Below are 20013 nucleotides of genomic sequence, written 5' to 3' on the forward strand. Positions count from 1 at the left end.
TTCAAGTTTTGATATAATCTATGTGTCCTGTTTTTCTTCATTTCAAGTTTTTTAAAACGCTTTTTTTGCTCTCACAGTTGCTTTTATAGTTCGTTTCTCATTTTTTCAGTGCAGCAACTGTAAACAAAAGAAATGTTTGGACTATTGGCACGAGGAGTTTCAGCATTTGTTGCTTCGGTTAGCGGTAATCAAAAAGATGAAACGGGAATAGAAGGTTAGTTCAACTTTTTTTTCATTACATGTATTAAATCTAATATGATTATTGAAAATAAATTTTTCAGAACTGACTAATAATTTGATTCTTTTCAAGTTATTAAGTTATTCAAATAAAAATCATGAAACAGTAAATATTTTGAAACTCCAGAAGTTCAATTCCGCCACACCGCCAAATTTTTTTACAAACTTAAAAAAAAGAAGAAGAAAAAAAAAGGAAAAAAGATTAGATTTACCTAGGATTTTGTTCTACATGTGGACAAGCTTGAATTTTTTGCAGGTTTTTGGCTATATTCCAGTTTTAGACTAATATATTCTTAATTATTTTCGCCTTATTTTTACCTAAAAAAGCTCACTTTTTGCAACTAGATAAAAATAAAAATATTCATATTCTGTAATTTTTAATTCTTTTCGCCTTGATAAGAAAAACATTCAAAAATTACATATTTCCTTATATCATACAATACAATATCAACAAAAAACAGAAAATATCAAAAAAAAAGCGGCAAAAGATAAAGTCTTTAATTTTTCAAACAACTATGCAATATTAAAAATTTATTCCAGCAACAAAAAACGGTTAATGGAGAATAAATCATTTTAGCTAAATATTTTAATAATCTCCGATAAAAGCAAAAAAGAAACCAAAAAAGGAAATTAACCAAGATATCGGCAGAGCCTCTTTTGAAAATTTCAAATATTCATTTAAAAAGAATAAAATAACTAAGTATTGATAATTCTTTATCAATTATTTCAGGAAGCAGTCAAGATGAATCGAGAAGTGTTAAATCGACAAATTCAAGTATCAGAAGAACATCTGACTCTATGAAAAGTGCAAGTGAGTTTCTTATCAATGGTCATGGGGTTACTAAAATAAACTCGTATCACAAACTTTTAGAAAATCGATTTTACCTCGTATTTATATCGTTATGTTTTTGAATTTAAATTGTAGATAAAATGAAAATGAAATTTGTAGCCTGCGGGCGTTTTTTTATCCAGTTACTTTGTGGCTCTTTTCATCTCTAATCGTCTTTTCCTTTTTCAAAGTGTTAGCCGATTTCATCTTCAAAGTTTGTATGATGAATAGCTTTTTGATGAAGATACTTTTCGTTTTCAAGTTTTTTTGGTTGTTGGTAAAACCATTATTCAATGATACTCAATATGAAATTATGTATTCTCTGAAACAGTTTTTTTTTATTTTAGTAAAACATTTTACAACAAGACAACAAGCAAATTTTAAATTTTCATAAATATTTTGAAAAAAAAATCCCTCTAATTCAGCTCTCCCTTTTCAACTCTTCAATTTTCTAAACTTTAAAACAATTCACTTTGTTTCAATGTTCTAAAAAGTGAAAGAAATGACCTTTGGAATTGGAAAGGATAACTGTTATTTAAATAGTATCAAAATAATATATTCTAATCGTGAAACAGTGATAAAAATTTGCGACATAAAAACGAGCTCACACAATTTTTGCGGATTTTAGAAATCTTTTTCTAATTTCTACCGTTTCATATAGTCTCTAAAGTTTCATTTGAAAAATTTGACTCGATGTTTTTAATATTTCTTTTCCAAGTTCATTTTTAGAACCTGAACAATTTTCTGATAGCAAAAATAAGAAAGGCCATCGTAAATCTTGATGGACCCCATTCAGAAAATGGTTTTTTGAAGTTTTGTGTAACTTTTTTACACTTTTAGAAAGGTGGCAGATGGTGATGATGAAGCAAATGGGGAGAAAACATTGATGTTTTGACAGGATTACCTATATGAGTTATGCTAGAAGTTTTAACAATATCTGAGTGAGATTGTTGATACTTAATTTTTGGAACTTATGTTGATTCTTTGAAACCGCATAGTTTTTACCTGAATTTAACTGAAATCCCTATTTTTTTAATTGAGAACTCTAGAAACATTTTTATTTGGTAGTTAACTTGGCAAGTCCATTATTCAATGAAACTAAATACATATGAAATTATGTATTCTCTGAAACAGTTTTATTTTAATTTTAGTATAACAATTTTACAACAATAAAACAAGCAAAGTGAAAAAAAAACGTTTTTCTGGAAATTTAAAATGTTCATAAACATTTTGAAAAAAAACAACTGTTCCTGCGCCAGAGTTTGGCGCCAGAGTTTGGAGAAAAGCGAGTTCCGCTATCCCTTTTCAACTCTTCAATTTTCTAAACTTTAAAGCAATTCACTTTTTTTCAATGTTCCAAAATATTAAATCAACTGTTATTTAAATAGTATCAAAATAATATATTTTAATCCTGTAACAGTAAAAAATTGCGACATTAAAAACAATTTTACACAATTTTTGCAGATTTTAGACACATTTTCCTATTTTCTACCATTTCATATAGTCTCTAAAGTTTCATTTGAAAAATTTGACTCGATCTTTCCAATATTTCTTTTCCAAATTTATTTTTGGAACCTAAACAATTTTCTGATAGCAAAAATAAGAAATCTTGATGGACCCCATTCAGAAAATGGTTTTTTAAAGTTAACTTTCTTACACTTTAAGAAAGGTGGCAGATGATGATGATGAAGCCGCATAATTTTTTATCTAACTTTAACTGAAATCCCTACTTTTTTCAAATTAGAACGCTAGAAAAATGGCAACAGTAAAATTAGAAAACAATACAAATTCATTTAAATATTTTTCTGCGACGTATTCATTCCTAAATGCCGTCAAGAAATCAGAGACAAGAAGAGAAGAGGTATTACTGATAATCCAACCAATTATTCTATACATTTTTATTTTTCACCGCTCTTCCTCTATTTTCTCTTCACTTTTTTCTTGATTCTTTGCTATTTTAGCATTTTTATAAATGAGAGACTTTCCTGATTTTTTTCCTGATTGTGAACTTTGATTAAAATAGTTCAAAAGACAGCTGTCAACAGAAGAACGAAAGTTCCTGTGTTTTCAAAAATTTTGCAACTTGTGGTGATCCACATTTTGAATTTAGTGATTGGGACTTAATTCTTGACGGAGTTCACAAATGTTCAAGAAAAAGCTGAAAAATAGACAGCATCGAAAATTGCCAATTCACAATATCTATGTAGGTAGCTTGAAACGGCAAAGTTTATCTGTGATCAACTTTTAGAAATATTCCACTTCAACACATGTTTGAAGCTTTTTAAAATCTTTTTCCTTTGTTTTGAGAATAAAAAACCATCAAAACTTTTTCAGCTAACAATTTATATAGAACAGGAGTGGGCGGTAATTATTTCCGGAAAAAATAACTATAGCACCATGTTGTTCCAGAATTTTTTATTAAAAAGTAGTGACAAAATATTGAAAATCGCTTTGTTCATTTCAAAATAACATGTAAATTTTGAAATTTCTGTATTTATACGAGGACCGAATTTTGTTCATCAGTGCTGCACCCCATTGCTCAACTTTGGCTGCCTATTATATTTAGCTTTTATGAATAATTTTCAACACTTTTTTATTGTTTTGTAATTAATTCTTTACATCCAAAATTTTTCAAATAGTGATTTGTTGCAAATTGTCCTCAATCTTCGAAAATTCTAACATCAATTTGGAAATTTTCGCCTCCCAGAAAAATTGTTCTTGGCCTGCCGTAACGGTGTTGAATATTCGAATTTTTCCTGTTATGTTCAATTGAAAAACCAACACTGTCATACCGTAAATGTTTTCAAAAGTGTTTTGGTAAAAAAACCATGATTCACAGTTTCAAAAACTGTTCATTTTGTTACAAGGTGTTCCTGTTTGTTACCTGTAATGCATTCAAAACCAGGGGTGTGCGGCAAATTTGCCGATTTGCCGAAAATTGCCGACTTGCCGAGCTCGGCAAATTTTCCGATTTGCCGAATTCGGCAAATTTAAAAAAACCAGCAATTGCCGATTTGCCGAGCTCGGCAAATTTCAAAAAAGTAGATTTGCCGAATTCGCCGAGCTCGGCAAATTTCGATATTTGCCGCACACGTCAAAAATTCGACAGTACAATTTTGACTAAAACTGTTGATTTTTTCGCCAAAAATTTAGTAAAATGACAACAAATTGAGTTATTTTGATGTTTAAGCAGACACACTACACCTAACTTGTTCAGAAACCAGAGGTGTGTTAAGAATTCAGTAGTTTTGGTGCTCCAAAAAATATCAAAAAATCTATAATTTTTCCGAGTTTGTTAAGCACGGCAAATTTGCCAAATTTGCCGAATTTGCCGTGCTCGGCAAATTTGAAAAAAACCAGCAATTGCCGACTTGCCGAGCTCGGCAATTTTTTCCATTTGCCGCACACCCCTGTTCAAAACCTTTTGTACCTTCTTTTTTGGTTGACAGTAAAGATTTTGGTGATCTTCAGCACTTTGCCTTCGCAAAACCTTTTTTTTTGTGCTCGTATGGTTTTTAAATTTTTCAAACAATTCCAGCAAATTAACTGTAGTAAAAGGCGTGATTGTTTGAGTCCAAACAAAATAATGTTTCAAGAAAAAATTTACTGTTTCAGAAAAGTGTTAAAAATTTTTGACAATTGACAATTGACAATACAAATTTGGTAAACGTTTGAAAATAAAAACCAGAACGGATGAAATGAGAATCAGGAATTTGTAGCTCTTTTTTATAGTCTCCTTAGCTATGACTCTTCGTTTTTTGAGTCCATGTAAATTGTTGTGATGCCTGATGATTCTAAGACATGAACTGATTCCTGGTTCTCCACATATACAAACGACAATATTTGAATGAAGAGGACGACAAAGTGGAAGACGTCAGAAAAATAAATGAAAAGAAGCGTAGTGGAATCGATGGGTTAACAGAAGAAGAAGAAGCCAAAAGCTTCTCCTTTTTTCTCCCAATATTTGATTCTTCTTCTCTTTTTTCCGCCCCGTTTTTCTGGAGTCGTCCCCCGTTTGTTTCTTCCGCATTTTCTTCTTCTTCTTCTTCTATTCCTCATTTCATCTCAACAATCGTTTTGCCGCTCATTTTACCACAATTTTCAAGTCTAGGGCTCGACAAATAAACAATGTGTTTTTGCAGAAATTGAACATTTGACTCTCATTTTATTGTTCTCATTTGAAGCTCGATTCTTTTAATTTTCACATTTAATTTCATGATATGGTCATATCATATATCATATAGGAAGTCATATCAAGTCGCTTAGAAGAAAATTTTTATCGCGTTTTTCCTAAATTAACTTTTTAAAAAAATTCCATACTAAAAATTTCATACAGTGGAATCCAAAAACATCCAGGATTTGAATTTTTGGGTGAATGGCAATTTTCTTTATTCTGTTTTTTTTTTAAATCTTTCGGCTAGGCAGTTAGAACTGAAATTTAAAAATTCCGCATCTATTTAAATTCAAAATTAGTCTCCGCCCATATCTTGCCTTTTAGCAGTTTTGCAAGTCCTACATCAACTTAGAAGGTTTTAAAATTTTCCTAAAAAATTTTGAGTTGTTAAAAGTGAAAGTTCATTGAAAGTGATCCCGATTTTTGTAAGTCGAGACTTTTTACTTGTACCAACAGAATCATCAGTTTTCAATCGAAAATTACTAGAAAACATTGTCGAACATCTAGATTTTCAACCAAATTTGTTTTGAAGAGTCAAGCTGAAATTTTATTACGAAGTTGATGTTTAGAGTTTTATTATTTTTCTAAAATCATTACGATCTTTCCCCGTAACCAATGATCAACCTTTCGTTGTTTATATTTTTCGTTTTAATCAAAAAGATCTAGATTCTCTATGCTAAAAATTCAAAAAATTGAAATGAAGTTCAGATCCCCAGATTAAACTTAAAGTTCAAATCATTATATCACTGAGATTTTCAATGATTCAAAGAGCTAAGAAGTCAGAAGATGACTAAAGAACATGTCTATATTTCAACTCAACTCTCTATAAACTTTTGTGCAAAATTATCGTGGCGAGACCCACTGAGATAAATGTTGTGTGCCTTTAAAGTAATAACGATAATAGCGCTGTATATGTACAAGCGTATAATTAATAAGAAAATATAATGATAAAGAGAGAACTTTTGCGTTAGAAATTTTTCGAAATACGGTTCTGAACCTAATAAATTATTCTCTGATCTTTTTTATCACAATTCCAGGCGTTACTTTGCGTGTCACTTTTTTGGAAACTATAATTATAGGCTTTCCACGGAAACCAATCAATTTTTTAAGGAACCTCTGACGTCGGAATCAGCTTTTTTAATATTTATTTTATGATTCCATAGAAATGATCGACCAATCTTCAAAAAACCAAAAAACCTTTCATTTGATGATGTACTTCTTAAACAAACAATGCCCTAAAAACGGCGACCGACTGAAAGGATAAACTTCTTCAGTTTCTCTCTATGTAATTGGTCTTTCTCTCTCTCTTTAGGTCCATGTGATAGATATTGAATTTCCTTAAGCAAATAGAGTAAAAAGAAGCGCTGCATTCTATTAAAAAGTTTTCCCTCGCTTTTCATTGAAGTTTTATGGTTGAGAGTTGACATTCTGTTATTTCTATTTAAACTCGCGCGTGATTACTGTAGACGAAGTGTTTGCAGACTCGTACACAGTAAGCACTACATTTGACGACAATTAGGGTCAAACTTTTTCGAAATGCCATTCGATGCTCATTTTCCGAATATCTTTTCCCAAAAACTTAATTTTTCTTCAAAATAAGACAAAAATAATAATATTTTCAAATTATTCAACAAAAAATCATTCTATAAATATGTATCATTGGTGAAAACAATCTTTAAACGATCTCGAATTGTGTTTTGCCTAAAATTCATTTCTATTCGTGCCCCCACTTTAATTTCCTTCTCCAACTTGATGAACTGACTTACTTCGCTTCCAAATTTCCTTTTAAAAGAAATTGAAACCACAAAAAATTTATGATGCCTGGCTCTTCTCTTTTTCGGTGCAAGATTTGATTAGAGTCATCAAAAGGGCTGCATTTCTCTTTTACTTCAGTCAAATATCAAATTTGAAAGCGAAGAAGAGTTCATAAAGTGTGAGATTCTGCATTTAAAATATTGATTTTCTATTTTAGAACTGGAACTCAAAAGGGTAACTTCGAATAAAGATTTTGTCTAAATACTCTGGGGACCAAGACAAACTTTTTCGAAAAGTGGTAAAAAGTTCCGTTTATTTTGATTCTCTCAATTTTTCTCTTCGTTTCTTTTCATCGCACCACCAAACTTTTTTGTTGTTATAATCCGAATGATTCGAGTGAAAGTGGTTTTTGGTTTTTTTTCTCAAAAACAATAAAATTTTTCTAATAATTTTCCAGATATGACTGCGAATAGGCAACAATACCAAGTAGAGTCAGTGAAGGAAAGTAATTTGGAAGAAATTGTTCAATTTTTGATCGATAATTTTGCACAGACTGAAGCAATTTTGGCAAGTTTGAAGATTGACGATGATAAGTGAGTTTATTTAAATTTAAGCTTAGGTATTCCGGTATTCCAGAAACGTATTTTTCAGAATATGTTTGAAAGAGCTAACAGTGATGCTCCGCGATCTGGTTCAGGACAGTCTTCAATGCTCATCAACGTGTGTCATTCGTGACGTCACTACTCGTCAAATCGACGGAATCGCTTTGGCTTGCAAAACTTCAATCTTTGACAAACAAATTGATCGTCTATGTGCTTACGAATTCAGAGAACAACGTGTCCGTGATGCTGTCGAATTTTTGAAATATGTATTCAACAAGTTGGATGTCATGTACTATCTCAATGAGCATCGCCTTTACAAACCGGTATATATTTTCATTTGTTCCTTAATAATTTAATTTATTTCTTTTTTCCAGGTTTTCGTCGCACTTGTTTGCGTGAGAAAAGAATTGTGGGGTCGCGGAATTGGTACGACATTGATGAATCATGTGTAAGTAGAAACAGAATCATAAGAATATGAATATAAATTTTTTTACAGCAAGTCTGCAGCTCGAACAGACAGTAGCGATGGATTGATCAGTTTGTGCAGTAATGAGCGAGGACATAAATTGATGAAGACTTATTGCCCAACTGATGTAAGAATTCGAACAGATCCACCAGAGAATTCCAATAAAAATGATAAATATTATTGGGACGAAGACAAAAACTCTACAAAATCATGTGGAAAAGCGTTCTACATCCAATTGAAAATCGTCCGCCCCCTAACCATGGGTCTCGTTAGGCATTTGGTGGCAAAACGATAAATTCAAACGTTTTCAATTAGTTTCGCCAACTTCAAACATTTTTTCTCTTTTTTGGCTATGCTTTAAAATCATTCCGACGTAAAAATCATCAAAAACAAAGGAAAACATGCTTGAAATTGGCGAAATAATTGAAACTGTTTGAATTTACGGTTTTGCCCACAAATACCTGACGAGACCCATTATTCGGAGGCGAAGCGTTTTCAGTTGGCTATGGAGCGCGTTTCGATTTATAAGTGGGCATTTTTCTGCCTCCTTATAATAAATCATATAGTTTTCACATTATTATTATATTTTTCAGTTCGCTGCTGTTCGTTACGATGCTTTCAAAGGAGAACATCTTCGTCCACCAATCGTGATGCGTCCACCAGAAACATTCCATAGTGTATATGCGATGCTCTCGAAGTTTAATTGAGTTGCGGCTCCAACCTATGATCTATGAGTATCACAACGAATCCGTCGCCTTCAAGCTTCTCTCTTAATCAATTTTCTATCGAAATCTGGCACTGTTTTTTTTTGAATATACGCTGAATGTTTTCTTCTCTCCTTCTCTCCCAATCAAAATCCCACTGCATTTGCATTCTTTTGTCAATCAAAACAAAAAACAATCGATTCTTCTTTCTGCGATCATTTTCAATTAAAAACTATTCCCTCGTTGTCCCAATTTCACATTATTATATATTTTGTATGATTACCGCGAAACACTTTTGAGAAATGAATATTCAAAACTGTATTGAGCTCTCACTACTGCTTTTTGATGGAAACAAAATTACAAAAAAAAGGTGATTTTTTCATAAAACTGTTCATTCGCATTGATCGCTATCATCGAAACTTGATAAGAAAAGAAGAAATCAAATAAACCATTTTTAGAGAACAATTGGGAGCTGTGGTGGGGGACTGTATGAAGCATTTAAAAAGAAACAATTGATAAATATCAATTAATAAATTAGAGCAAAAAAGTCGAATCAGTGTGATCGGGGAGAGAAAAAGCTCAGGAAAATAACGGGAATAACTGAAAACGACGTGGAAGAAGAGCTGTCAGGAAAAAAAGTTTTTCAGAGAAAATGAAAAACGAGAAAAAATTGAGTAAATAGCAGATAATCACAAAAAAATTTAGCGGGGATATTTATAAGCAACAAATAATTAAATGAACCGAGAAGAAAGAGGAGCAACGTTTTTAGAGCACACAATTACACACACAAGAAGAGTTGGCACCAGTTGCCACGTTTCAATAAGAAAGCGTGGGAAAATATGCTTTGTAAGGGATTTAAAAAACAAGTACCTATGATTTAAATATGATAAATAGAAAATCTGATTAAAGTTAAGATTGGAAAGAACCGCGCATTCGTCTACATGTTATAATTCTCCGCTTCCTCATTCGATTGCTTCATATCAGATAAAACTCTGAAAATTGCACATTTTTCATGTAGAAAGAGGAACGGGTAGCTGCTTACCTAGCAAATCGATTCCATTCTTCGCTCTTCAACACGTACAAACTTTCCCGAACATCATACATATGTACTCGACCCTCATCATCACCAACGAACACGTGTTTTCCTGAAAAATACGGATTTTAAAATTTTTAGTCCAATACATTCAGTTTCATTGTAGGATTTTGCATTATTAAAAAAAATTGCTTCTTACCATCAGGTGACCAAATCAGTCGATTCATATAAACAGATTCTCCTTCGGCTCCGGCGCGAAGTCTTGCAACTGGTCCTTCAACATCCTCATTCAAATTCCACACGAAAATCTGAAAACGTTAAAATATAATATTGTTGAAATTAAACGATCGATCAAATGAATTTTGCAAAAAGAACAGAGGCGGAGCGTATTTTCGCAATCCTGCGGCACAGTTTTTTTCCTTTTTTTCGTCCGTATTCCACTGCTTTTTTGTTGATTTTTTCAATAAAGTCTCGATTTTACTCGTTTTCAGAATGTAAAGGTTATCCAATTCTGCTCGGCGCTGTTTTTTGCAAAATTTACTGATCGATTTCTATAAATTCAGTCAAAATAAAAATAAATCTCTCACATTTCCATCAGCATCAATAGATGCAAACACAGCTGGATGAACTGGTGACCATGCAACATCCAAAACGAGATCAGGATGTGATTCAAATGAGAATTTTAAATTTGCATCTTTTGTGCTCCATAGCTTCACTGTCCAATCGTGAGATGAAGAAATAAAAAGATGTGAGAAGTCGACAACACCAGAAGCTCTATGAAATTCAATTCCCGTCAGAGTACCACTGTGACCTGAAATTATTTATTTAAAATTTTTATCAAGATAAAATTCACATTTTTGACTGCTCAAAATTTTTTCGATTTTTGGAAAAAAAATACAGTACGCCCTTGTTGCTAACTCCTAGTTTTGGTGGAATTTTTTTTCTTCATTTTTTTTCCTCTTTTCTTGAAAATTTGATGTACTTTTAAATTTTTTGAAAATAATTCAAGAAAAATCGGTCGCTTCGAGACCTAAATCCCAACCTTTGTAACAAACGTCAGTTTTAATGACAGCTGGATCAGCTCCATTCCTTGATGCAGCAAGAATCTCTCCAGTATCTGTTCCAACGACAAATGTTTGCATTTCACCGATTGGGAATGACATTCTGGTGGCGGAAGCCTGGAAATTCGAATTTTTTGTTTCAAAATTATTTAATATCGATAAAAACCATACAGCTTTTCCTTCCTTTGTCATCAGTTCTTTTCCATCCACAGGTTGTGTCAAATTATCGACATTCCAACTGCAAATTCGTCCGTCTCGACTTAATGAAACAAAGTTATGAGCATTTTTGGTACCAACGACAGCAAGACATGATACAGTATACGTGTGAGCTTGAGTTGTTAGAGGACTCTGGAAAAATGAGTTAACATCGGATAGAAATTAAAATAATTTAATCAATTTTCGTAGAACTTTTTTGAAAAAAAAAACTTCAAAATTTTCAAGATACGTAACAGTAACATTACTGTTGTAATTGAAGGATTGATGTGCAAATTTTGAAAAAAAAACAGCGTCGCACAGAAATAGAGGCGGGGCGTAATTTCGCAACAATGCGGCACGGTTTTTCTCCTTATTCTTCGCTCGTTTTCTACTGCCTTTTTTATTTTTCAATTAAGTTTCGATTTTACTTGTTTTTTTGGCATGAAAATGTTGTCCAATTTAATTCTCATACGATTTTGACGATATTTCATGCTAAATAGGTTTTAAAACATGAAATATTTTTATAACTTACGAGAATTTATGTATATGATAATATTTTCATTTAAAAATTAAACTAAAAAGTAAAATCGAGACTTTATTGAAAAGAGCAGTTGAAACGGGGGAAAAAAGAGAAAAAATCGTGCAGCAGGTTTGCGAAATTACGCGCCGCCTCATTTTCTGTGCAACGCTTTTTTGCAACAGGAAACTTTGATTTTTTCTCAGGTTTTTTAAAGTTTAAAATACAAAAAAAACTCACTCTATTTATTGGCAACTTTCGACTTGTCAATCGATTATCCCATACACAAATCTGTCCAGATTCACATCCAGCGAGAAGCAAATGAGCATGGAAACGAGCAAAAGCGACGGATTGAATTTCAGATTGACAATAGACAATGAATTCAGCAGTCATTCGCTTCGACTTTGTATTCCAAACGACAATAACACCGGGTGGCTCATTTGGAATGTCACATGGCTGAAAAAGAAAGGAAATTAATAATCATGTATATAGTTTTAAATGTTAATTACCCCATAAGAAACAGCTAACAAATCAGGATAATGCTCAGAAAATGCCATTCCTGTAACTAATCGTTTAGCAGTCCATGTCTCATCTTGATATACTTGTGCCAAATGAAGTAGATCATCAGATGCAATAGCTTTCTCATATGGATCTTTAGTGTAGTTAATACAAATGTCAATTTCCTCGTTGAGAGCACGACTGATTACTTTGCAAGAGCGATTGAAAGAGTCCTGGAAACAAAACCATAAGCTTCAGTCATGAATTAAAAATTGAATTAACTTTTGGGCAGTTAAACATATTTTTTCACAAAAATGCCAACCTCATATTTTTTAACTCACCAAAAACTCAGGATCAAGAGTCAAACGATATTTCTCTTCATCACTAAGTGGTGGAACAATCTGAACAGTTTGTGTCTTTTTCTCTTCAGTCTCCTGTCGTGTCAGTCCCTTGTCTCCCTGCTTTGTCTGTCCCAGAAGTTTTGCAATTTCTTCGTTGTAAGGAAGTGGGGAATCTTGATCGTGTGAGTGAGCACGACCTGAAACCATGAATTTTAAAATTATGGTGTTCGAGTAAAACTGAAATTCAGGAAAAAAAAACCATGCACAAACCTCTGAACTGACCGTGATCCATTGGCATAATCATATCATCATCATAATCGAATTCTTGGCTTCCTAACGAAAATTCGCCGACTGAAATTCGCTCATCGTCAGTCTGGGTTCCTTTCGAGTAAATTGCCTGGAAAATTTTAATACTAAAATCATTAAAAAAAGCAGGAATTCGAGTTTTTAAAATTAATTCTCGATATTTTCCCTCGAAAAAAATAAAGCTTACCGAATCTTTGTTATCCGTGCACGCTGTCTGTACACTGGAAAATTCCAAGTCGACTGAAAGGAGATTTGAAATGCGTGGATGGCTGGCTGATGGATCCACATGATTATCAGAATGAGAACCAGGAGGTGGTGCCGGAGATTCTTCCCGAACTGTTGGCTCAGTTGAAATACCTACTTGACGGAGAATATCCTCGACCTAAAAAATAATTTAGTTAAAAAGTAGAAATATGATTGTGAAACTTGTAACAGTTTAATTTTCAATTTCTTGACGCGAAATTCTGAAATGTTTGAAAAAATACAGTGTCAGGCCTCTACACGACAAAATTTTGTTAATTTCAAAAAGGTATGCGCCTTTAAAAATTACTGTAGTTTAAAACTCTCTTTGCTGCCGATTTTCAGAAATTTTCATTGGTTTTCTCGCAATTTTTTAAATGGAAAACTTAATTATTTTAAACGAAAAACTATGAAAAATAATAAAAAATTGTCGTGTCGAGACCGGGTACAGTATTTCTAGGCAAAAACTCTAAAAATTTCGAGTCGGGATAATAGAACATAATAATATACCTCATTCGATGAAAGAGTCTGTCGAGACGTTCCATTCTGTGTTGTTCCATTTTCATTTGTGGAACGGAGCAGATTTTGAACTCGAGCATCTTCTTCACGTTTCCGCTGAGATTTCAGCTCTGCCAATTTCTGCTTTTTACGTTCAAGTTCGAGTTTCCTCAGTTCTGACATTCTGAAATAAAATTGTTTTTTCTAAACCTAAAAAATGTAGTTTTGAAAAAAAGGCAATTCAGAGAAGGAAATGTTGTTTCGAAATTCAAAAGCAGATGGTAGAATTAGAGATAGAGAGAAGTTCGAGATATCTACGAAGGACATCATCATCTGTTTTTTTTTGTTTTTTTTTAATGTTAGCGATGAATAATGGAGTGTGACTTCAATTAATTAAAGGCGTTGTATCGTATTTGGAGGATTTTCTTTGCTTAAAAGACCTCAATATACCAAAAAACTGGAAAAATTATAGAATTTTTCTAAATTTTTCAAGATTTTTTATTTAATTTTGCAACAAAAAAGTGGATTTATTTTTGAGTTCCCGAGCAAATGAATCAGCTAGTTTCGACATTTTTTCATTTTAGTTTTTCCTAGGAGGAAATTTCCTTCATGTTTGATATAAAACATCGTTTGCCAAGAAAGCCAAAATAATATAAACAGCCGGAAAACGAAAAAAAAAACAAAATGACCATTTGTGCGAGAATTCAAAAATAATTAAGCCATTATTATTTTTTTATTTCTGCAAACCTGAAAAAATCATTAAAAATTTAGAACAATTCTATAAACTTTTTTAGATTTATAATAGGTGTATTGAGACTGTTTTCTGTCATTTTGGGAAAAAAACCAAAGAAGCTACTCCAGTTTCAAGGGAATTCAGGGATTTAGGCGAAACTGGAACTCTGATAACAAAGAATTTGAAAGAAACAAATGTTGAAATTGTTTTTCCTTCCTTCCTGTTATGTGTGTATGTACTTACTGTTTTCTCTACTATTCTATTCCCTCCACTCATACACATACCTGAAGATATCAGAGACACAAAAAGATAGGAAATATGATAGATTGAATGAAACTTAGGAACACCTAGAGTAGTTAGAGAGAGCTGTAAAAAGAGTATTTACAATAATTTGAGGGATCAACTAGAGAGAGAGAGAGAGCACACTAGAGTGGAGAAGCGCAGATAATGAAACGACAGGGGACAAACTGTGCCGACACCACACAAGCCGATCCGTCGCAAAGGTCGCTAACATTAGAGAGTTAGAGAGGAAAAGAGAAAAGGAGCTGTCGATCTTTGCTGGTAGGACGGACAGCGGCGGGAAACTACGAGAACAGAGGGAGCGGTAGGGCGCAGATTTGATGGAAATTTCAAATTAAAAAAATTGTTATCGTCGAATTAGAATTTCCTCTTGAGTAATTGTATTGATCCTACGTTGCATTTTAGATTCAAACTGAGAATTAGGAATCGTAACCAGTTTTATTTTTTGAATGAGAATATTATTCAATTTTATTCTCGTGAAATTGTGAGAATATTTCATGCTAAATTGTTTGCAAAAACATGAAATATTGAAAAACGAAAAAACATTGAAAAACGCTTGAAAATAGCAATTACACCCGTCTGTCTTCCTGTGCAACCAAGATTTTTTTGAAAAATTTACGGATCGCTCGAATAAAAAATTTTATAATGTCAGATTACGTTTTAGATCCAAAAAAAATTAGGCTGAATCCGTTTTTGATTCTCTAGAATTTTGTTTAGCCAAAAAACATCGCATTGTTCTCTCTGTCGTTATTAAAGTGCGCAATTAACAAATATTCAAAAATTCTTATTTAAAAAACCATAGGGGGTTCCCTAACTATTGCGAAATTCTCTTTCTCTCTCGGACATTACTATGAGAGATTGAACCAATTGAAGAGACGCAGTGCTAGGAAGGGAATGCGCCCTGGCGCCACATATGGTCTAAGTCTCTCTGAATCGTGTGCTCTCTACATTGGGTCGACTCTGCGAGTGCTTTTGAGCGGCGCCGAGACCGAAATAAGAGAGAAAACAGAGGGAAAAAAGATAGGGAACATTAATTGATGAAAAAAGAAACAGATGACGTGGCAATTCTTCTTTCCGGAGTTTTTTTTTATTGGAAGTGGGGTTATTCAAGTAATGTAGCAAAATGTATTTAAATACATTTGTGACGTCACAAATGTATTTAAATACATGTTTTTATATACTTGAATAAGGTTGTGACGTAATTTTTCTACACTTTTTAATTTTCCGACACTACTTGAATAACCCCAAAAGTGTACGGTTTCTTTTTTCAAAACACGATTGCAACCAAAGGCGCCGGATTTTTGAATTTTTCAAAAATCGGAAGATTTAAAATTTTCGCTTTTTTATTTTTATTACTTGATAAAAATTGAATTTTATGGTGAAATTTCAAAATTTGTTTTGGCTTTTCAGTTGTCCGGAAAATCGAAAATGTTTGTTTTTCGATTCCCACTGAAAAAATCGAATTTTTTCGATGAAACCTTTGATTGCAATGTTAGAAAAATTTCTAAAAAATTAACAAGAACACTGGAACAACACAAAATCACAATAATCAACACCGGACCATTGGTACCGTATAAAAAGAAAAAAAAATCGAATTAATTGTAATAGTTCTGAAAATCTTTCATAAATACCCATTTTGAATATAATTATTTCTTAATAAATATATAACTTACAGAGAAAAAAATTTCGGGGACGTTAAGGCTCATAGAAGAACACACGAAAATTAGGTAAGTTAAGGCTGAAGGCATTTGGCCTACTCTACACGTAGCAGGGAAATGATGTAAAATGGAAAAGAGAGAAAATATATAAAACATATGAATGTGCAAGGATTCGGTATATAAATTATATATGAAGGGTCCTTATTAAGGAATTTGTTTTCCTGTATGTACAATCTAGAAAAGAGCAGAAGGGTTATTGAAAGGGTGGAGTAGAGTCAAAATTGTTTTTTTACTTTAAATTACAGAAAATGGACACTAATGACGGAATATAACTATAAACATTTTTTCTAAATTTTGAAAAATGATTTTTTCAATTTTGCACCTCTCAAATTAAGAGCACTAAAGAAAATTACAGAAAAACCAGTAAAATTTGAGAATTTGAAACGGATATCTCCAAAAAGTAGTCGAAGTCTAAGAATCAAAAAAGAAATTAAAATTTTTTTTAGTTACGGTATATTTTCTGTCATTTAAAGCAGTTGACTCCACTCCACCTTTAAAACAATATAAATTATCTAATGAGGCCTAGCAGAATATCGGTTCCTCAAATACGGATTATAGGGTGTCATATCGCCTTTTCTCCATTCGCTCCAAACGATTTTGGCGACAACCAGATGAAAAGCGACGACGACAACAAAAACGAACACCCAGAATGTTGTCATTCCTCCAGTTGATTCTCCAGATCGATGCATTTCAATAACTTCTTCTTCGTGTGCCGGTGCTGCACCAACTTCCGACACGTGAATGGCATTTCTTAGGAGTTCAAGATGTCGTCGAGATGGAGCAATGTAGAGAAGAGATGTTACTGGTTTCGTGACTTTTACTGGTAATTGAACTGGAGTCTTTCCAAGTGAAACTGGGCTATCGAGGCATCCACCATCACAAACAAATAATTGACTAGAAGATGAAACCTGAAAGAAATAGTTTAGAGTATTTCCAGGATAAATATTTTTAAAATTTAAATAAAAGACGTGTTTCAGCTCTTTTGACAAGGATTTTTATTCATTTTTTGAGAAGTCTCACTATGAAATTCGGGGCCAGTTCAGTCTATTTAAGCAACAAGAAACCACAAACTATGCTACAGTTGTAAAACATTCTATAAACTATTACCATAAAATAAGGACGATTTTCCGTATCCAATTTTATATCCACTCGAATAGTACCAACAACACCCATATTCGAATAAACTGGAATTCCATGAAAATTCATTTCACGATGCAAATCATGAGCATCCAATGCTACTTCCAAATGAGAATCGTGATAACTCGATGCAGTCAACGATTGAACAAATGCTTGTGATGCTCCAATTGCTCCAGTGCTCAAAAGATTGTTGCAACCTCGTTTTTGGAAAGTGAGCATCCATGTATTCACGAGCTCAAAAAGTTTTGTCGGAGTATCCCAGTCTTGCCACAGACGTGATGGGAAGAGAAGATTTGAATGACCAGTGTAGCAGAGCTCGCTTTTCCGCGCCAAATTTTCCAGAGGCTATAAACATTCTATTTTAATTAGGTAATAATATTCAATTACCTTTACAGATTCCAAAGTAGCCCCATGCTCAATTGTTGGAGCCCGTAAATTGCTCATTAAAATGTATTTTGTTGCATTAATTCTATCTCCGTTTAATGTATTTGGTGCTTTCGAATTCGCAACACTGAATCCTGTTAAATGCATCTTGCTCCATCCGTCAAAATGCTCCGAATCCAAAGTTTTCGAGTCTTTTCCTGATTGGAAAAATCGGATAGCATCCCGAGAAGCTTCTTCACTTGTTGGCTTCGACGCAATCGAGCATGTAAACCGAAATGACTCTTCTCTGAAATAAACTGAACAAATTAATTAATTTTTTTAATGTTTTAAATATACCTTTTCTGTGAAACTGAAACTTTTCCAGGTGCATCAGTACAAACAACAGCATACGATGCTCTAGCAACTTGCCGCTGATGAACCGTCAGCTCGCCTAATTTTGAATGAGCCCACCAGTTGGAACTAAGACGAGACAAGTTGAGTCGGACCGTTGATTTCTGAAATTAAATGTTCTTTTTGTAATTTTAATGCATCAATTTCAATAAAATTACAGTTGGATTGGAAACTTGTATCAATTGAACAAAATAGTTTGGACGAGTTCGATGAGCCCATATCTGTGACGTCACACATGCACATTCGCCATCCTGAAACATTAATGTCCAATAAATAGTTTATTATGTCGTGGCTAACCATTGAAAAACATCGCAGAATTTTGAAAATGCCATTTTTGAAATCCGTCATTTTTGTAACCTCAACAGGTTGTTGTCCGTCAATTTCAATGTTGAGCCCGGGATAAAAATTGGTTTCCACATCGAGAACTCGGTTTTTCTCCTGAACTCGTAATTGTCCGAATGAATCAACACCAATATATCCATTTCCCACAAACTCTACGCTTTGATTGTTAATTCCTGTATCGAACTCCTAAAAAAAAGTAAATATGAATAATTACTAATTATTCGACTCACATCAATCTCTTTTTCCCATAATTTTAACTTTTCCGCTGAACATTGATGCTGTTTTGTGAATGATGTGCCGGAAGACGTTCCTCGCGAGAAGATGAAAATGACGAATAAAACAACTCCAATAATTATCGCTAATCTTCGTTTTGGATATCGTCGAACCATACGCATTTTACTTTCGAAATCCATATTTTCTATTCGACGCACGAAAGTGCGCCACGTTATTGCGGCGCTCATTTTGGAGGGGAAATCCGCCTGAAAAATCAATTGTTTGTATTGTGAAATTTCGAAGAGGCATAAAACAAGAAAACGGACATGAAAGCGCGTTGCATGCAAGGTTAGTTGCCTGTTTAAGCATTATCCCCGCATGTAGCTTGTTCGGCACCGTTAAAAATGCTGAGTAATCAGCTTTTTAGAATTTAAAATATTAAACTTTTAAAATTGCAACAAACATCGACAAATATTCAAGAGGCGAATGATATCGGGAATTTCGATTGAAACGAAACTGTTTTGAAATTCAAAAAGTATTTTCAAAGTATTGTCCGCAAGGCACATCACGCAAACTTGCAGAATCTACCGTATCCCATACATTTTTATAGTTTTTCCCTCAGTTTTTAAAATTAAAAACGCTGAAAAAGCGATTAAATTTATTTAAATGCATCGTTCGAATAAAATAAAGTTTATCTTTTGATAAAAACATGAGTTTCCTTTGGAGAAAAGTAGGGATTTCGCCTTTCAAAAAATTATTTCGTGCAGGATGCTATTTTCGTGGCGAAACCCATACTCAAGAGCTCATGCGTCTTCTTGATTACTGTAGATGTTTGGCAACTTATTTTTACATAAAAACGTTTTCATTCATTATTTCCATCATTCATTTATCTTTCTGTGTTTTTAGTTAGTTTTAGCTAGTTTTTTTCTAAATTCCTAACTTTAAAAAATCTGGAAAAGAAAATTAAAAAATTTTGTCCCTATTATTTATTTTATTACTGGAAAATCTTCAAACAGGAAAACCCACCGCGTTTTGCTTATTGCTGTATTTATGAAAAAAAAAACAATCAATATTGGTCAAGTAAATAAGAAAAAATTAACGAATCTCTATCTGACACCAGATGCGACCCTCTATTCCACTTCTCTGTTCATCTGCTGCTTCTTTTGTTTAACCAGATAAATCTCCCTCGGGGAAAACCGTCAAAAAAAGGCAAACTAAATGCAAACACGCTCTATAGACAAAATGTGTTTGGTCTCGTCACGAATGGTGAGAGAGAATTGGCCTCCGCCGCAGAGATCGCTTGATTATTGGCCTCCAGTGGGCAATGTCGGGGAAAACCA

At 33.2% G+C, this 20013-nt stretch overlaps 3 protein-coding genes and 14 non-coding genes across 19 annotated transcripts; 8 read left to right on the top strand and 9 right to left on the bottom strand.

Annotated features, from left to right (window-relative positions):
- Window positions 1–132: 132 nt before the first annotated feature.
- Window positions 133–9320, top strand: anat-1 (N-acetyltransferase domain-containing protein; the record flags this gene model as incomplete). Of its 2 annotated transcripts, NM_001083193.5 has the most annotated exons (7): window positions 133–214; window positions 968–1048; window positions 7453–7588; window positions 7647–7920; window positions 7972–8045; window positions 8094–8190; window positions 8657–9320. In NM_001083193.5, 7 exons carry the CDS (start codon window positions 133–135, stop codon window positions 8768–8770), a joined length of 858 nt encoding a protein of 285 aa, NP_001076662.1. In that variant the 3' UTR covers window positions 8771–9320. The 2 variants fall into 2 exon arrangements, with proteins under 2 accessions (NP_001076662.1, NP_001076663.1); NM_001083194.5 differs by lacking the exons at window positions 133–214; window positions 968–1048 and having other exon boundaries at window positions 8657–9087.
- 21ur-13040 lies at window positions 1574–1594 on the bottom strand. Its single transcript, NR_055944.1, has one exon.
- 21ur-6677 lies at window positions 1993–2013 on the bottom strand. The gene has a single exon (NR_055945.1).
- 21ur-14787 lies at window positions 2131–2151 on the bottom strand. The gene has a single exon (NR_055946.1).
- 21ur-8963 lies at window positions 2419–2439 on the bottom strand. Its single transcript, NR_055947.1, has one exon.
- Window positions 2604–2624, top strand: 21ur-7658. Its single transcript, NR_055948.1, has one exon.
- H34C03.20 lies at window positions 2927–2987 on the bottom strand. Its single transcript, NR_055949.1, has one exon. It is a non-coding gene; the product is annotated as an Unclassified non-coding RNA H34C03.20 (non-coding RNA).
- Window positions 4720–4740, top strand: 21ur-6808. Its single transcript, NR_055950.1, has one exon.
- Window positions 5282–5347, top strand: H34C03.21. The gene has a single exon (NR_101929.1). It is a non-coding gene; the product is annotated as an Unclassified non-coding RNA H34C03.21 (non-coding RNA).
- 21ur-12996 lies at window positions 6977–6997 on the bottom strand. The gene has a single exon (NR_055951.1).
- On the bottom strand, window positions 9145–14572 carry dyci-1 (WD_REPEATS_REGION domain-containing protein). Of its 2 annotated transcripts, NM_001372852.3 has the most exons (13): window positions 14474–14572; window positions 13469–13640; window positions 12906–13100; window positions 12695–12809; window positions 12413–12609; window positions 12083–12304; window positions 11814–12029; window positions 11033–11209; window positions 10843–10978; window positions 10388–10611; window positions 10000–10108; window positions 9810–9912; window positions 9145–9759 (listed from the first exon to the last, which is right to left on the bottom strand). In NM_001372852.3, the coding sequence occupies exons 2-13, from the start codon at window positions 13637–13639 to the stop codon at window positions 9705–9707; spliced, it is 1920 nt and encodes a 639-aa protein (NP_001360494.1). In that variant the 5' UTR covers window position 13640; window positions 14474–14572; the 3' UTR covers window positions 9145–9704. The 2 variants fall into 2 exon arrangements, with proteins under 2 accessions (NP_001360494.1, NP_001370459.1); NM_001383110.2 differs by lacking the exon at window positions 14474–14572 and having other exon boundaries at window positions 12683–12809.
- A 142-nt stretch (window positions 14573–14714) lies between these two features.
- Window positions 14715–14836, top strand: C17H12.34. Its single transcript, NR_055952.1, has one exon. It is a non-coding gene; the product is annotated as an Unclassified non-coding RNA C17H12.34 (non-coding RNA).
- Window positions 14837–15337: 501 nt separating this feature from the next.
- On the bottom strand, window positions 15338–15478 carry C17H12.35. The gene has a single exon (NR_055953.1). It is a non-coding gene; the product is annotated as an Unclassified non-coding RNA C17H12.35 (non-coding RNA).
- On the top strand, window positions 15348–15488 carry C17H12.32. The gene has a single exon (NR_055954.1). It is a non-coding gene; the product is annotated as an Unclassified non-coding RNA C17H12.32 (non-coding RNA).
- A 600-nt stretch (window positions 15489–16088) lies between these two features.
- Window positions 16089–19788, bottom strand: C17H12.2 (Mab-21 domain-containing protein). Its single transcript, NM_068638.6, has 8 exons — window positions 19700–19788; window positions 18691–18939; window positions 18416–18646; window positions 18277–18369; window positions 18065–18222; window positions 17732–18014; window positions 17315–17689; window positions 16089–17115 (listed from the first exon to the last, which is right to left on the bottom strand). The coding sequence occupies exons 2-8, from the start codon at window positions 18919–18921 to the stop codon at window positions 16720–16722; spliced, it is 1767 nt and encodes a 588-aa protein (NP_501039.1). The 5' UTR covers window positions 18922–18939; window positions 19700–19788; the 3' UTR covers window positions 16089–16719.
- On the top strand, window positions 19192–19341 carry C17H12.30. The gene has a single exon (NR_055955.1). It is a non-coding gene; the product is annotated as an Unclassified non-coding RNA C17H12.30 (non-coding RNA).
- C17H12.33 lies at window positions 19415–19636 on the top strand. Its single transcript, NR_055956.1, has one exon. It is a non-coding gene; the product is annotated as an Unclassified non-coding RNA C17H12.33 (non-coding RNA).
- Window positions 19789–20013: the final 225 nt, after the last annotated feature.

Source organism: Caenorhabditis elegans, chromosome IV (genome assembly GCF_000002985.6).
Source record: "Caenorhabditis elegans chromosome IV".
Taxonomy (NCBI): domain Eukaryota; kingdom Metazoa; phylum Nematoda; class Chromadorea; order Rhabditida; family Rhabditidae; genus Caenorhabditis; species Caenorhabditis elegans.